Below are 14,888 nucleotides of genomic sequence, written 5' to 3'. Positions count from 1 at the left end.
AAATTCTTTTACTATACTATATGTGTGTGTCATTTTTATCAAGTTATTTATAATAAGATCAATATTTTTAATTATATAAAAATAGCAAATAGCATATTGGTTATTTCAAAATAAAATTAATATTGTCTGATTAAAATATTAAATAATAAAAGCACCTCATGACAACAACTATATCTATATTTATAAATGTAAAATTTTCTTAACTTTTACAATAATAACAAGATCTAAATTTGATAAGCCTTACTTTTTTTGTTACAAGTGATAAGTCTTACTCTCTATTTTCTTTTAAAAATATTATTATAAAATATTGTAAATAAACATGTGCATCGCTTTTGCATAGTACGGGTTTATTTACATGTGAATCTTTTCGTCTATGTTCTTATAAGCTTTATCTAGTTGAGATGGTATGAATATAAGTTATTACTGTATGTAAGAAGAGATAATGGACATTAGAGAGACAAAAACATGTTTTGTAGTATAAAAAGAAGATATAATGAATTTGAAATTAAAATACCGCGTGTGATTTATGATGTGATAGAATCAATGGAGAAGATAAACATCAAGAGATATATAAGATTTGATGTAGACTCCTAGCTAATGGTGGGGTGTTACATAGAACTCTCATTGGAAATTTAATGTGGTATCGATATTAGCCCAAATCATTGTGAGTGCGACACATAAGTAAATTGGCTGAAAAAACTTCTAGTGGTGACACGTAACTAGTTGGCTCTTGTATATTCTTCTCGTTTGTATCTATTATTATTATTACTATTACTATTACTATTATTATTATTATTATTATTATTATTATTATTATTATTATTATTATTATTATTATTATAGAAAGATTATAAATATGCCTACGCTGAGGATGATTCTACTTCAGTATGAGTTGCTCCTTGAAACCATACATCATGTTTCTAGAGAACAATTAATTTGAGCATTCTTTCTTCAGATATAGAGATATAGAGTGTTGTCAAAAAATTATTTTCCCCCTCTTTGATACGCAGTTGATTTTGAACGGAGATGGATTCTTTGATAATAACCATTTTGATCTACTTCATGAATGCTTTTGGCCTTCTTGTAATTTTCGTCTTATTATAATTAGCTTCACATTTGATCTTGACTTCCATCAGAATGCTTGATGACCATCAATTTTGTTTATGAGATTTCTTCTGAATCATAATTATATCTTCCTGCAAGATTGTTCAAAGTAATTGCAACAAAAACTTTAATATCATTAATTGGATTGTTAATCATCAAAACTTACGTAGTGTCCTTCCAGGATCCAATAATCTCCCCCTTTTTGATGATGGTGGTGATTCCATGAAGAAATGTTTGTTATACTTTTTTAAACTTTAAATAAATCATCAATAACTTCAATCAAATTTATTTCTTCTCCCTATCAAAGTGAGACGAACAAAATTTGACACACATGAAGCATCAGAGAAAAATGTTTCATTATAATCATAACATACATGTTACAATATCAAATTATAGAGTGCAAGTAAGACATCTGAGTTATTTGATCAAATGTCATATGTAAGATAATAAGTTAAAATCAATCATAAGACCAAAACATATTAATTCCTGAAGTGAATTTGCAGTATCAGAATTAGAACATTTATATATCATCACAATATCATATCATCAGTGTGTGTGAAGAGGCAGAGAGAGAAAACACGGAGCACTTAGCATCGATATTCAAGACGGAGAAGGTATTAGAAGATATTTGGAATATATCAGTTTGTATTAGATAGTAGTAGTGGTTAGTAGTGATTAGTGTAAGATCAAGATTTGATCATGTAGTACAACTCTATCTTTTGATGATTACATGTTAACTATTGTGTATGAACAATTATGGTACCCTAACGTTGTTTTCTGAGTGTTTATGTGACAGGCTCTGACTCTGGTCAATACTCACACTTATCAGAAGCACTATGCCCAAAGAGTTACCTATGCAACGCTTTCGCACTTACTATGTTCTTTTGAACAATAGTATATGCTTCAGAGGATCTGAAGTTTTACAAGCTCTGATATGGATTCAGATCACTTGAAGTTCTGAAGACCAGAAGTTCCGAAGATCCAGAAGCTCTGAAGGTCTAGATGCTCTGAAGGATCAGAAGTTCTGAAGGTCCAGAAGCTGAGAAGTGAAGACTCTGAAGTCCAAGAGTAAGCTGGCTCTGAAGACCAAGTACTTTCTACTCTGAGGTCCAGAAGCAGAAGTTACGAAGGTCAGAGGATCCAAGCTTCCCTCTGACTCTGATCACCAAGCTTCACAAGTTCCAACATGAAGCATCGCTCTGATCAGAAGTCAACTAGGATAAAGGTCACGTCGCTGTCCAAGTACAAAAGCAATTGTACTATCCTGACGACCTTACCTAAGATATTCAGCCACAGCAGAATCTGGAAGTTACAGATTTGCCCTCCAACGGTAGCAATCCATGCAACGGATACAATCCTAATCCTTGGAGTATATAAAGAGGCTGAAGATGAAAGATGCCGCCTAATAAACTTTGTTCAAGCTCAAGAAATATTTTTATTCTCCTAGCAATCTTTCTTCAAACCGATCTCATTGTGTTTACCTTAGCTTTCTAAGAAGCATTTCATTGTAAACCCAAAAACCTCAAACAGTTAGTTTGATTTCTTTAAGGGACCAAGGTTGGTCAGATCCTTGAGAAGACTAAGAGAGTGAATCTTAGTGTTTACTAGTTCATTGTATTGTTAGTCACTGAGCAGGTTGCTAGTGCAGTTGTAACAAACTCTGAATAGTGGATTGCCTTCATTCTGAGAAGGAAGAAATCACCTTAACGGGTGGACTGGATTAGCTTGAGGGATTTATCAAGTGAACCAGAATAAAATCCTTGTGTGCTTTTCTCAACTCTTATCTTAGCACTTTGCATTCTTTGTTTGAGAGATTTGTTAAAATCTCAAGTGGGAAAAGTTTTATTTGATAAATCTATTCAAACCCCCCCCCCCTTTCTATCGTTTTTCATACCTTCAATTAGTCATGCCAGCATGGATAGGTTTTAATGCCAGCATGTAAAGGCAGTTATCTGAGTCTAGATTCTATTTAGGTTCTTGATTAGAAGATATATTGGAATATATCAGCTTTATTAGATAGTAGTAATGATTAGTCATGCTAGCTTGTATAGGTTTTTATGCCGGCATGGATTCTATTGGTTTCTTTAACAAGCTAAACAGAATCTATAAATACTTTCTCTCTATATGATCCATATACCATTGAATAACATCTTACTTCATATTTAAGTTTTCTGTTCTCGTTTTGTTTTCTTATATGGTATCATGAGCTTCTGATCCACCATGGTTGATCAGCCACCACCAACGCCACAAGTTTTTTCACCACCGTCACTATCACGAACTCAGGCACGCACTGCAGTTCCGGCGAAGAAGCTTTCTCTTTCTCAGTCGCTTTCCATCAAGTTGGATGAGAAAAAATTTCTTCCGTACCGTCAACAGGTTGAAGGCTTGACTCAAGGTAACAAGCTTCTTTACCTTGTCGTTAATCATTCGATTCCACCACGCTTTGTCTCTAACTCTACTCGAGTTCGCGATGAGGAAAATCCACTCTACACATAGTGAGAACAACAAGATTCGCTTCTCTGCACGTGGATCTTTTCTACAATTGATGCTTCCTTTCTTCCTCGTTTTCTCACCTATCGTCATTCATGGCAAGTTTAGGACACAGTACATGAGTATTTTCATACTCAAACGAAGAATCACTCCAGGCAACTTAGATATGAGTTGCGATCTATTGTCAAAGGAAATCGTAGCATCACTAAATTTCTCAATCGAGTTCACTCGATTACATATTTGCTTTCATCTATTGGTGATCTTATTCTTGTGCGTGATCTGTATGAGATTGTTCTTGAAGCTCTTCCTAGTGATTACAATGTTGTTGTTGATGCGATCAATCGTGGTCTAGATCTCACTTCCTTGAGTAAGCTTGAATCTCTTCTTCTTGCACATGAATTGCGCTTAGATAAGAATCGAAAGGATGTAGTCACATATACTTTATCCTCTTTGAATTTGACTCATGGAGCTCCTCCTGGAGCAAATCAACCAACAATTTATCTCATGCTGCTGCTGATTCACAAGCTACTTTACAGGATTCTGCAACTGCTTCTCCTGGTTCATATTATGGTTCTTCAGGCAGGGGGAATGGTCAAGGACGTGGAGGTAATCGTGGTGGTTCTCGAGGACACGGTGGAAAATGAGGAAGATACTCTAATGTTTAGTGCCAGATATGTGCAAAGATTGGGCACAATGCCATTATTTGCTATTATAGGCATTCACGTGGTGATGGTAATGGTTTTGCTTAGCCCTGGTGTATCTTATGGTGGTCAAAGAGAACATGTTCCTTCTGGAGGTGCCTCCTCTTCTTCCTCCTATGGTTCTTATCCTCCATATCACTCATCTCCTTCCACTTCTCTTGGATCCACCAACTATCATGCTTGGTGTCCTGAGCTCTTGGTTCAATGCCTAGAGCTCCAGCACCACAGGCCTATTACACTTGTACAGGTCCTCAGTTCCCTTTCTATCATGCTTGGTGTCCTGACTCTGGAGCCAGCCACCATGTTACTTCAGACCCAAACAATCTCCTGGACAATACTTCACTCTCTAGATTAGATCAGATTCACATTGGGAATGGACAAGGTATCTCTATTATTGTTGTTTTTTCCAATTCTTTTCCTATTACTTTTTCTTCTCATAAAATCTAAAAATGAATAACATTCTTCTTGATCAATGTCAGCCAATTTGCTCGTGGCGATCGTGTCTTTTTATAGTTTCATTCTGACTATTGTCTTATCAAATCATAGGGCACTTCTGAAATTCTTCTCAAGGGTCAAGTTGGTTGTGATGGTCTCTATTCATTTCCTAATTTGTTGCTTGCTTCCGACACAAGTAGTTTACCTTCTTCTTCTTCACATGTTTTACATACTAGTTTTTCTAAGCCACCTAGTGCCACCTTAACCTTGTATAGTTTGTGACACTCTAGGCTAGGGCATCCCCATCATGAGGCATTGAAGTTTACTCTTAAGTCTTTTAATGTTCCATTACGTAGTAAAACATGTCTTGATTTTTGTAATTCATGTTGTATGGGCAAAGCACACAGGTCGCCATCACATTTATCGACAACAATTTATTCTTCTCCTTTAAAACTTGTTTTATGTGATTTGTAGAGTCTTGACTCTGTCGTATCCACATGTGGAAACCGATACTTTCTTATTGTTGTTAATGCCTGCACTAGACACGCATGGATTTTTCCCCTAAAACAAAAATCAAATACCTATCATGTTTTTCTTTAGTTTAAAACCATGGCAGAACTTCAGTACAATAGTAAGCTAAAGTCCTTTCAAAATGATGGAGGAGCTGAATTTAAGCCTCTAACCAATTTCTTAGCCTTTCAAGGTGATGTCCATAGATTAACCTGTCCCTATACTCATCATCATAATGGGTCAGTGGAAAGGAAATATAGACATGTTGTTGAGATTAGTTTGACACGTCTAGCACATGCTCATTTTCCTATGCAATATTGAGATTATTGATACGCTTTCCGCAAATGTACGGTATGCTCGAAGTAATATAAAGGCTTAAAAGAATTTCATGCCTCTGATGTATCAAGTTTGTGCAAATGTCGCCCCTACTATTTTTTCGTCTATGTTTGTACAATCCATGTTTCTCAAAAGTGAAACTAATACCCCTCCGTCACTCTAACGTTAAAAAATGAACGACGTGGCTGTTAAATGTCACGTCAGCCTTCTACGTGGAGTGACACGTCATTAAACAAATTAAGAATTTGAAAAGGGAGTGGGGGAGATTTGAACTCAAAACTTAAAAGCGGCAAAACAATCACTTGACCCATTGAACTACAAAAACAATTATTAAATTTAGCAATACAACTTTATTTATATCATGATTATTCATCATCCTTCATCTATTTCTCCCCTCACCTTCTCAAACTTTTTCTTCTTCCTCACCTCCCTCCCTCTCTCTCCATCGAGCTCAGTTTCACCTCCCATGGCAACCTAAAATCGACATTTTTCTTTAACCCCAATCGAACCATGAGATCTCTTCTCCACTTCGCCATCGCACGACACAACAGCGTTGTCATAAAAAACTCCAGATCTACACCTCAGCTTCTCCTCTCGTTCACTATTCAGAGTTGAAGGAAAGGAAGCAAAAATGAATATCTCGTGATGTTTGATGCAGATCTCGTTCTCTTTTTTTTTGTTCTGGAATCTATTTGGGGGGTTTTTGTTCTGGAAGAGATTGTGGTGTTGATGGTGGCGAGACAAGCTTGGTCGTTCACTCTTCTTCTGATTTTTTTAATTATCTCCTTCTCAAATCCTCTCTTTGCTTTTCCATTTCCAATAATTTATTATCGTTAACCATGTCCCTCTTTTATTCAATTATCTCCTTCTCAGTGTATCTTTTGCTTCTGGTTGGTGTTGATTTTTTGTATTTGGTTTGGTGGGTCGTCGTGGTTTTGCAGCATCAAAGGTTGCTTTCTACCTCAGTGTTGTCGTGGGTAGCCCAGGTGGTTTGCAAGGTTGTTCACATGTCTTTTGTGAGGATGAAGAAGATAAATGATATAAATACAATTATGTTGCAAAATTTATTAAATTATTGTGTAGCTCAACTGGTTAAGTGGTTGTTTTGCCACTTTCAAGTCTTGAGTTCGAATCTCCCCCACTCCTTCAAACCAATTTGCAAGATGAAATAGTTTTTTAGAGCACACGAATAGTAAAAGCAATAAGTATTCAGTTTGAAAATGAACTAGATTACGAAACAAAGAGATGATTGTGATAAAAGAAGTTATGTTTCTAGCAACTAAGAGTGTATGAAGCTCATGGAATTCATTCTATGGTTGATCTAGCCTAAGTCTTTAGATGTTGATTCCTCAAAGGCTCAAATAAATAAACCTTCCAATTCAATCTCATTAGTCTAATTCCTTAGACCTATGAATGATTCAATTGAAGATGAGAGTTCTTTATCAAGCCACCAACTATTAGTCATTACCCTTATTCCTAAGGCGCAAGGAATAAATTAATTTAATCCCATGTCTGTTATCCTAAACCAAACTTCCTTTAGTTACGTTGAAGAGAATAAGAAAAGTAACTTGCTTGCATTCAAGCTAATATTGTAAAAGAGAAATAGATTCATAGAAGAAAACTCTGTTCATACAAACTCAGAAATTATAACATAACATAGATAAAGATTCACATTCCAAGCGCTAAAAGAAACATAGCCAATCATGGCTAAGAAAGATAATCAAACATGAAATAAGCTCTAAAAAAACTCTAAGATAACTAATACAAGCCTTTATTCAAAAAAACTAAGACATCAACTAAGTTACAAAATGGTCCCATTAGAGGAAAATATAACTTATGAGCCACGCATGTGCATGGCATTCTTGCACTACTAGATTTTAGAAATGTGTTGTATTCTTCAATATATATAGATTGTATTATTTAAATACTCAATACATAAATAACAATATGGAAGGTTATATAAACTTTTTGTCTTTGTCTTAAGAAAGTCTTCTAAATAGGAGGGGGACAGGGGCGGAGGCGGGTGGCCTGCTGGTGCCATGGCCACCCCTAAGATTTTGCAAATCTCTTATAAAAAAATTGTTTTTATATTGTTGAAAACCCACAACTGTTTCTTCTTCTGCTAAATTTGCAACTTGAGACATTGTGTTCAACGATGTAACTGTGATTGAAGCAGGAAGAAGTGGTGACAGTTGTGAATCCAAGGTAGACTTTGCATGTAGAAAATAAGAGTTCAACTTCTGGGTTGGTTCTACTTGGCAACATTCAGGGTCGTCTCAACCAATATTGAGGCCTAAAGTGAACTCTAAGAATTGGGCCTTTATAAAATTAATTTTTTTTATATAAATAATTTAAATACAATTTATTTTTCGGGCTTTTTGAGATGCAAAATCGTTTAGTAAATTATCATAATTGATTTCTTTTAAAATTTCTTTTTCAATAGAGAAAGAATTGGAGAGAGTAAAAGAAGAAGAATTCAGAGATACCAAATAAAAAGTCACACTTTTCCTTTGCTTTTTATCAATTCAAAATACACAATAAATTGAATTTAATTAAAAATAAATGATGCACTTAAAAGATTCATTCTTTTAGGCACTCAATATGTTATTTAATTAGTCTATTTTTGGACAATTTCATTTAAAATATATACTAGTTTTAAAAAAACAAAACATTTGGGGCCTAAAACAAGGGCTTTAATGGCCTAGAGGTTGAGACGGCCCTGACAACATTATAAGTGGCTAGCTTCATGGTGATATTATACTAAAAATTGATCTTTCTTGAGGATTAATGACAGAGAGAAAGAGAGGAAGAAACTTTCGAACGATCACAACTTCACAAGTATTCTGCAATCTCGATTCAGCTACTTCACTTCAGCCACGTTTTCTGGCTTATCCTTTATGTTTTTTACTCTTGTGCAAAATCCTCTCTCTTTTCTGTCTTATCATGTTCAATCATGGTAGTCAGTATCGTGCATATCGCACGATACGTATCCCGATACGATACGAAAATCAACCAAACGATACGTATCCCATGTATGTATCTTTTTGTGTTCGTATCGTGACCTGTATCGCACATATCGCATGAGTATCGCATGATACGTATCCCGATACGATACAAAAACAGTTTTTCAAATGCCGTTTCATCTTACTCCCCTAGAAAAATTAGGGAGTGGGCATTTAATTTCATTAAAAATTAGTAAATTGCTCTAAAAAGTGATGTTTTCTTTGATTCTTTCACCCTTTCACGTTCAACTTCACTTCAGCAGCCCTTTCATGTTTCACGTTCAACTTCAGCAGCCCTTTAATGACTTGGAATTAGGGAGTGGGCATTTAATTTCATCTCTTTGATGTTTAGTACTTTAGTTTGGCTTATGGCTTGGAATTAGGTTGAACTTGAACTTTGTGAGACTATTTTTCTACTTATGACTTGGATCTTTGATTATTTTGAACTATATTTAGATGATATATTAGTATATTATTTAATTTATGACTTAATTTTTTTTGTGTCCGTATCTTACGATACACGTTACGATACGATACGCGACACGGAATTAGGGTCTAGCGATACACGATACGTATCTCGATTTGACTACCTTGTGTTCAATTATGATATATTCACACTATATTCACACATACAACTTTCTCTTTTATCTAATTTTCATCTTTATTTCTTTTCTTATCTCTCTCATATTTTCCTATCACACTAATTGTTCTTTTTTTAATTTTCTCTCTTTTCTTCCTATTCCTCTTTATCAAGTGTAGATAGAAGAGTGTGCACTGAACCCCAAAAGCTTCTCTTCCACGCATCAACACAATATCAAGCCCTGTAAAAACACCCATTTTCATTCTTCGATTTGGACCCTAAACGCTTTCACAGTTTGAAAGTTTTGTTCACATAATTAAAATTATATTCAAAAATCAAAATTTACGTGATATTACAATTAACCAAATCAACTCTAACTTTATTTTGAGAATTATTCCAAATTAACTTGTCAGACTTTTTAATGTTTGGAATTTTTTCTGTTGCGACAGTTCAATTTTCGTTCTTGGCCCCTGTGAGATCAAAATGCTGGCTCCAGGGGAGGGGGGTATTTGATTGATTTTTGTATCACTCCTTGATTAGTGTGTTTGAATTTGTTTGCAAAACATAGTTTAAGGGGTATTTGATTGATTTTGTATCACTCCTTAATTAGTGTGTTTGAATTTGTTTGCACAACATAGTTTAAGTCAATGCGCATTTGCAAAACAAAGCTTAGTCAAAGTGAGTGTATTGTAATGTGATTTACATTCGGATACATTTATTTTAAAAGTAAATTTGATAAATAATCTAGTTTTGATAACAATTTTTTTTTTTGAAGGTAGTTTTGATAACATTAGTTAAAAGCACTTTTGAATGTGTAATTACTAAAAAATGTATGAGCTTTATAATGAAGTTAAAACTTAAAATCAGTTAAAGGTCAATGATATCATAGCCCGAGTTGAAAATGAGTTGAATGAACGTAGAGTTAAGACTTCGGTTGAGTTGATAGTGGATTAAGTAAATATGATTTTATGGTATCCAAACATGATGATACAAAGTTACATGTAATGTGAATGTACATTAAGGGGACTAACTCAAAACCAAACATAACCTTAGTTAAGTGCCGCTAAACAACTATTTGGTATTATTCCAAAAACCACAAAAAAAACACCCAAATGAACGAAGAGGAGTGAGAGGTAACTATGAATCTGATTACCATCACCCTATAAAAACCTGTCACAATATTGTGCTCAGAATTAGTAAACCCGATCACAATTGGTGCTGGCTGTGATACCTTAATTTAAATGAGGGTACGGTACCTTAAATGATGTAACACCACTTTATCTCTAATTTTTTTAATTTCTAAAAGCCTCTAGCACCATCATTCATGAACATTTTAGTAGATTATCTCATTATCTTGTCGTTCGTCATACACCAATTTCTATATCTCACCCTTATTATGGTCAATAACTTTCTTGTACTTGCATCGCATACATTTTCACTTCCACCACTAGATACTGACTTAAAAAGAGCTGGAACAACTGACATGATGTCTAAGATTCCAACAAAAGTTAAAAGTTATAATCTTCTCTTTTTCTCTGCCCTTCATTTTCACAATTTCATCTAGTCGGGATACCGTACCCAAAAGAATTTCAGGGTACCACATAATTTGCCATCACAATCATCATCTTCCAGAGTTGACACATGAATCATGTTCCTCCTAAATCCTTATATAATACTTCATCCGTTCCAAAATATAGGTTGTGCACATTGTTTAAGAACTCATTATTTGATAAATATTTTGATTGAAATACACCTATTTAAAGTTGTGTTATATTAAGGAGAGAAAAACATTATTATTGATTAAGTAAATAGTGAGAGTTGTGATAGGTGAAAATTGAAAGTGATAATTACGAGATGTAATATTAAATAATGGTATAGAAGAAAGAGAAAAAAAAAATACATTGATTTTGCAAAACAACTTATATTTTAGAATATAATACAAATTTATATTTTGGAACAAGGTAGCAGTAGCACCATGGAAGAATCTAGTATTCTTATAACAAGCCACTTCTAAAATATTGAAACCATGGATGCTCTTCTACATACAAAACTTTCCTATATTCTTTCCACAAACTAACTACATGTCTTCTAAATAGCTATTCACACCCAAAGTCGTTCTCAATCTTTGGAAGATCAAAGCAAGTTCACTTCAATGGTTAATTTTTCACATAAGATAAACTAGATAAAGGAAATTCATATCAGATGCATAAAAACAGCAAATTTTGTGTAAAATCACAGTTAATTTGGCTCTTCTTTCGCAATCAAATTCACATAATTGTTTACCAATTAAAGCCGAAAAAGAACAAACAGCAGAGTACAATCCACAATATTACATTCTAAGAAGAAAACACCCGGAGCTAAGTATTTCTCAATTCACATTGGCAGGGAATAACAACCAAAAAGAGATATCAACAGCAGAATTCGAAAAAAAAATCATCATTACTAACTAATTAAAAACTCAAGATTTTGATTCAAAGAAGATCATAAAATTCAACAATAGCATCTCAGAATGAACCATCAGAATATCATCCTATTCACATCAATTATGTGAAAACCTAACAAGCAACTACCAAAGTACAATAATCAGAGACCACTAAAGCTAAACTTCCTAATAATTCATGAAAAACCAATCTCCATCTAAGCATCATCATCAGCCGCAGCAGCAGCACCTTTAGACCCACCAGCCTTCTTGGGGAGCAAAAGGTTGTGAATGTTAGGCATCACACCACCATTAGCAATGGTCACATCTCCCAAAAGCTTGCTCAATTCCTCATCATTCCTCACCGCCAATTGGATATGGCGTGGCACAATTCTAGTCTTCTTGTTATCCCTTGCAGCGTTTCCAGCCAACTCAAGAACCTGAAAAATCATCAAATTGAAAATCGCTAAATTGAATAGGTTTTGCATAATTGGGGAAATTTGAGGAAAAGTGGAAACCCTAGATCCAACGAGAAACGGGAATTGGGAGAAATTGACCATGAATCGAGAATTACCTCGGCGGCTAGATACTCGAGGACGGCGGCGAGGTAGACGGGGGCGCCGGCACCGACGCGCTCGGCGTATTTGCCAGCCTTGAGGAACCGGGCGATACGGCCGACGGGGAATTGGAGGCCGGCTTTGCTGCTCCGTGAGGTGGCCTTCTTGGCGGCGCTGGAACCTAGGGTTTTGCCTCGACCTGCCATTGTTGATGAACTACCACTGGATTTGAAAGACACTGGTAGAGAGGTTTGGACTACAGAGAAGGTTGAAGGAGAAAGAAGCGAAGTATTGAACAATGTTGTTGAGGTTTCGAGGTTTATATATATACGTGGTTCATAGAATTTGGACCAATGAGAATAGACGACGCGGATCGATGATGTGTGTCGTTGGATTGTGTGGAGATTGGACGGTCAAGATTGCTTAAAGATGTATCATAGGATCCCGCGGGATTATTAATTTTTATATTTTTGTTTTGGTGGGAAAAAAGAGTAAATTGAGTTGCATCTGTTCAGAATCATTATTTGTTCTGTACCGAAAAAAAAGAATCATTATTTGTTAAATAAGGAAAGGAATCCCTTTTTTTGACAAGTCTCTAAAATCCACAAAATCTTAAAATCATAGCTTCTTTTTTTTCGAACAAAAAATCATAGCTGATGATTGGAAATAGTTTTTTTGGTAGGTGATGATTGGAAATAGTGGTTTGGCACGGTCACATACATGCTATAAATAAATTAGTAAACTGAATTTGAGTTAGATTTGACTAGTTTTGGATAAATTCCATCCCTAGATTGATACAAAATATTTATTTCAAATCATGGATTTTTAGGGTATCAATATGGTATCTTTTTGTGAAGACTTTTTTTCAAAGGTGCTTAGATCAAAATCTAAAGGATGCACATATGATTACATCAAGTAAGAACAAAATCTCATAGAGGGATTACAGTCACGTTGAACATGGCGAAGATGCACCACCTAATCTCTCTGAAGGGTTTCCTTAATGACACTTAACAACGACACAAAATCTCTACTTTCTGAATCATCCAAGGCAAAAGAACCTCTGCACAGTCTACTTCACACTCGACCTTCCTAAAGTCACCGTCCCAAACCAGGAGCAAACCATCTCGAAGCGCTGTTACCTCCGCCACGAAAGCATTGCCACCAATGTTGTGAGACGCAAAACCAAATAGTCAACCACCTCTCTCATCCCGGATGATGCCACTACCACCCATGCAGTTAGCACGCTCCACAAAACTACCATCTACGTTAAGCTTTACTGCACCAGCCGCAGGGGCAACCCAATGGCTCCTCAACAACTCACCATTGGCATCCTCAATTTGATGATCGAGGTACCACTTAAAATCACCATGCTCATGTTGCACCCCGCGCCAAGCTTCCTCCACCATCCAAGGAACAAATTTGAAGACCATATTGTTGCGCCATTTCCAAGCACCCAAAGACAAGCCAATGATTTAGTGTTGTTCCTGCTATCACACCGACCTTTGATCCAAGACCCGAGCTTCGGGTGCAAGAACCTATTCCAGTGCAACCCTCCCATGCGCAACCACAACTCATAGGAGTGAGGACTCTCCCTCAAATTGTGGAGCGAATTCTCCACTTGCAATGAGCAGCGAGCCTATACCTGAACCTTTGTTCATTATTTTGGATCCCATTTTGCAGCACCAAACAAACATCCCCACCTTCTCCGACACCCTCAACTTCCAAACCCAACTCTGGTGTCCCATTCCCATTGTGCGCGACTGACCCACCATCCAAGCATAAGCATCACACATAGTATACACACCTCTACTATTTGAAGCCTACGTCCAAGAATAATAGAGATCCACCATGGGAGGTGGTCATCCGCAGCAAACAAGTTCCTAAAAAAATCATGGACCCCATTGGACAAGGAGCTGCCATCCGAGCACCACTCCCCATTTTCCATCTTCAGCTTGTGGATGTGACTCTTTTTGCAGTGAATAACAGTTTGGGTGTGGAAATAAGCTGAGCTTCAAGCCCCAAACCGAACATTATTTTCCCTAGTCTTCTAAAACTAAAGGAGATCTTCTTGCTTTAGAATGCATTTATACCTTCACTGGAGCTTCGTCTCAAATCTCACCTTATTTGAGGTCATCCACTAATCAAGTTCCCGCTGGACACCCCTCAATATCCTCTCCACGCGCCTCTTTTTCCTAAAAATATTACCAAAGACATCCTCATTAAAGGTTATAGACTCTGTTTTGACTTGGCCCAGTATTCTATTTATCTCCTTACCACTTTCCCTCCATGCATTCTCCAACAGGGCCTGATACTCTGCGTGGTCTTCCCATGTTGTCAGGAATCTGAAAGGACGACCAGAGAATTGAGGTTGCTTGCCCCAATAGTGGACGGGGAGAAGGAAGTGGTCCGACCGAACTCTGTGAAGAATCTCCACAAACGCCTCCAAGAAGGACACGCGTAAATCCACATCCCCTAACGCTCTTTCAAGCCTCTTAGAGAGAACAATTCTGTTATTATGTTTACGAAACCAAGTAAACCTCCCCCCACCCCAAGGTCCACTAGGCTGCAATTGTATAAAACAAAAGCAAAATGATTGGATCGGCTCAGCAGGTAGGCCCATCCCCGAACATCAAAAGGTTGTAGGACCTCATTGAAATCGCCAACCATCATCCAGGGAATAACAAACTGTGATCTAAGATAAGCCAGGTGACCCCAAAGAGTTTCACGCTGGAACGAGACCGGGGAAGCATACAT

General features: G+C 36.3%; 2 protein-coding genes across 2 annotated transcripts; both read right to left on the bottom strand.

The window, feature by feature from the left end:
* Positions 1–11,608: 11,608 nt before the first annotated feature.
* LOC130709509 (histone H2A.6-like) lies at positions 11,609–12,425 on the bottom strand. Its single transcript, XM_057558878.1, has 2 exons — positions 12,152–12,425; positions 11,609–12,017 (listed from the first exon to the last, which is right to left on the bottom strand). The coding sequence occupies exons 1-2, from the start codon at positions 12,338–12,340 to the stop codon at positions 11,796–11,798; spliced, it is 411 nt and encodes a 136-aa protein (XP_057414861.1). The 5' UTR covers positions 12,341–12,425; the 3' UTR covers positions 11,609–11,795.
* Positions 12,426–13,727: 1,302 nt separating this feature from the next.
* On the bottom strand, positions 13,728–14,888 carry LOC130744072 (uncharacterized). Its single transcript, XM_057596265.1, has 3 exons — positions 14,781–14,888; positions 14,340–14,697; positions 13,728–13,894 (listed from the first exon to the last, which is right to left on the bottom strand). Exons 1-3 carry the CDS (start codon positions 14,886–14,888, stop codon positions 13,728–13,730), a joined length of 633 nt encoding a protein of 210 aa, XP_057452248.1.

The sequence above is a fragment of the Lotus japonicus genome, chromosome 3 (assembly GCF_012489685.1).
Source record: "Lotus japonicus ecotype B-129 chromosome 3, LjGifu_v1.2".
Classification (NCBI taxonomy): Eukaryota; Viridiplantae; Streptophyta; class Magnoliopsida; order Fabales; family Fabaceae; genus Lotus; species Lotus japonicus.
The sequence above is the reverse complement of the archived record's forward strand: the minus strand, read 5'-3'. Positions and strand labels throughout refer to the sequence as shown.